Genomic DNA, 2,768 nt, shown 5'->3' on the forward strand with positions numbered 1-2,768 from the left:
TATCACAGTCTTATTAATTGAAAAAACAAAACGCTTTAAAAAGTTCTTAGTCAATAATAATAATTTGGTAAATGACTTGATATGGGAAAAATTTATATAAATTGTTTGTTATTCTCATTGATTCATGATTATTTAAGACATGATATCTGTATAAAATAAAATTTACAACTGCAACATTGTATGATGGTCAATGAAATTTTGATTGCAAACAAGATTGTTAACACGAAGCTCACTTGAATGAATAACAAGTCGTTTTTGTTGTTATTCGTTTTAAATCCATGTTTACATGATTTTGGCGTGATTAAAATAATTGAAAAATTTACCTATAAAAGGGACAGGTAAAATGTATTCAAATGATAAAAATAAATATAAATAATTTAAAATGAGGAGCACTCTGTTGCTGATATTCCTTGTTCAGCTAGTGCGCTACATTACGGTAATTTAATTTTAAATTTCTCTTTTCAAACCAAAACAATTTGAATCTATTGGGATTTGGTTTATACATTTCTCCTTTTGACAGGCCGAACAATCCTATGTGGTCAGCAATGAGAAATTGGAACCATTCGAGGGTGATAGTGAGACATTGGTGCTATTCGATACATTGAAAACAATTGGGCGTGAACGCGCCTTAAATGGATCATTTAAATTCCTTGGCGAAATGAATAACGATGATTTTAAAGTGTCGGTCGAATTGTATTCAAGTCCAAATGGTGACGGTGATTTTAAGCGTATGGTTATGGACGTCCCACAGACATCGATATGTGAGTGCTTTAAAAAATTCTACGTTCAGTTTGTCCAGCCATCATTGAAACAGGGTGAGACCACTAATTTTCCAATTGTCGATGAGGATACTTGCCCCATTCCGGAGGGTGAATATTATATTAAGAATGTTCTCTTCAATACCGAGGATTGGCCGCAGCAGGTGCCACGTGGCATTGTCAAGGCCATCATCACATTCTGGAGTGGTGGCAAAAATGTTGGTGGTTTGATTGTTGTGGTCAAGATTGAGGATCGACAAAGTTAGATTTTAAATTGGAGTTGTATAAGTTATTCTTATTATTGTATTATTCGTATGGTTATCTGTTTGTTAGCAAATAAAAATGTCTTTGAAAGCGAAAAAAAAAAAAAAAAAACAATAGTTTCTTCAATAGCCAAATTTCAATTCAAATTCAAAGACGTCTAGTTAATACGTAGCGCAATAAAGACGGTCGAACAGATGCAAATGGTTAAATTGACTCCATTTCAAATGCTGAGTGCCAACAGCAAGGGTGTTAAAAGTCTGATGTTTATTATGTTTAACCCTTAAATGCATGAACTCTTATATTTCTCTAAATTATTTACCCAAACACCATTCGCCTATGAAATCGTCTATGAATTTTCATAAAAGGAAGCTTTGTTGTTAATTTCTTAACATTTAAAGAAATTTCTCCGCTTTCCTTCCTCATTTTTAAATGTATAAGTCAAAAATATCTAAACGAAATGTTTTTATTTTTAAAGCGAATCCACGACTAGGTAAACGCAAACTTACAGTAGGAACGTTCTGAAATAGAGTAGTGACACTTTTGTCCCGAAAATAAAGTTATACATATTTTACAAGGGCGTTGTTAATAGTTTCTTTGTTACATGATGCTATTAAAAGTAAAATAGTTTTTCAGGTAAGCGTAATGATATTTGAATATAAGCTTTTATTTCTAACGCTCATTATAACGAGCAAATCGTTTTATAATTGTTGGTCTAATTTTCCTTTCAATTTTTATACCTTTGCAGAGGGTATTATAAAATTGGTCAGATGTTTGTAGCGCACAGAAGAAGACGTTTTCGACCCCATAAAGTATATATATTCTTGATCAGAATGAGAAGCTGAGTAGATATAGCCATGTCCTTCTGACCGTCCGTGCGTATGCGTTTTACTTAGCCATCTTAAAAGCTATCGGGTTCAAATTCTGAAATTGTTTCTGTGTTTTTTATTATCTGGGGCAGTTCAAGTATGAAAATTATCAGGATCGGACCCCTATATCATATAGCTCTAGAAGAAACATTTGAAAAAAAATTCATAAAAATTGGAGTATTCCCATAAAGTTTACTAACGTGATAGTATTGGATGCAAAACATTATATCCCAAAATTTCAATCCGATCGGATAAATAGAACGCCAGTTACAGTCAATATAAATTGGCTCTGCTGCAGCGCTGCTTGCTGTCTACTATGTCATTCGTCATCAACAGAGTACGTGCATACACACAACACGCAACGGTATATGAACTGCTTTGCTTTGGGAATGAGGGAAGAAGAAGAAAAAATTCTAGAGTTGAATTAAGTTGCAGAAAAGAAATTTTCAACATGTAAAATTTTTATTGTCAAGGACTGCAAGGGTATATAAACTTCGGCATAGCCGAAGTTAGCTTCTTTGATATTTTTTCTAACGTAAATGTAAATATGTATGTAAATTTGCTTAAAGAAATGTTAACTTTTATTATTTGCTGGTATCTTTATTTTGTTTTACAGATTTACACAGAACTAAAAAACCAAAATCAATCGACACCCTAATCTCATAATATTTCAACTATGTAAATTCAAACAACAACATCCCCCCACCCCCCCACACACAAGCCTCACCCACATCCACACAAAAAAAAAAAAAAGTACATCTGAAATTATGATTTTGGGTGTTAAAACAAGCAACTAAAATAAAAATAAATTAATTTGTTTGTAACGCTTTCATTTTACCTCGCCGACAAAATTCATTAGAAGACATTGGTCGCCCTTCCC

The 2,768-nt window shown here is 32.8% G+C and overlaps 1 protein-coding gene across 1 annotated transcript; it reads left to right on the forward strand.

The window, feature by feature from the left end:
- The first annotated feature begins 376 nt into the window (after positions 1-376).
- CheA75a (Chemosensory protein A 75a) lies at positions 377-1,150 on the forward strand. The gene is made up of 2 exons (XM_068293601.1): positions 377-436; positions 521-1,150. Exons 1-2 carry the CDS (start codon positions 383-385, stop codon positions 1,022-1,024), a joined length of 558 nt encoding a protein of 185 aa, XP_068149702.1. The 5' UTR covers positions 377-382; the 3' UTR covers positions 1,025-1,150.
- Positions 1,151-2,768: the final 1,618 nt, after the last annotated feature.

This window comes from Drosophila tropicalis, unplaced genomic scaffold (genome assembly GCF_018151085.1).
Source record: "Drosophila tropicalis isolate 14030-0801.00 unplaced genomic scaffold, ASM1815108v1 contig_1190, whole genome shotgun sequence".
In the NCBI taxonomy this organism is placed as follows: Eukaryota; Metazoa; Arthropoda; class Insecta; order Diptera; family Drosophilidae; genus Drosophila; species Drosophila tropicalis.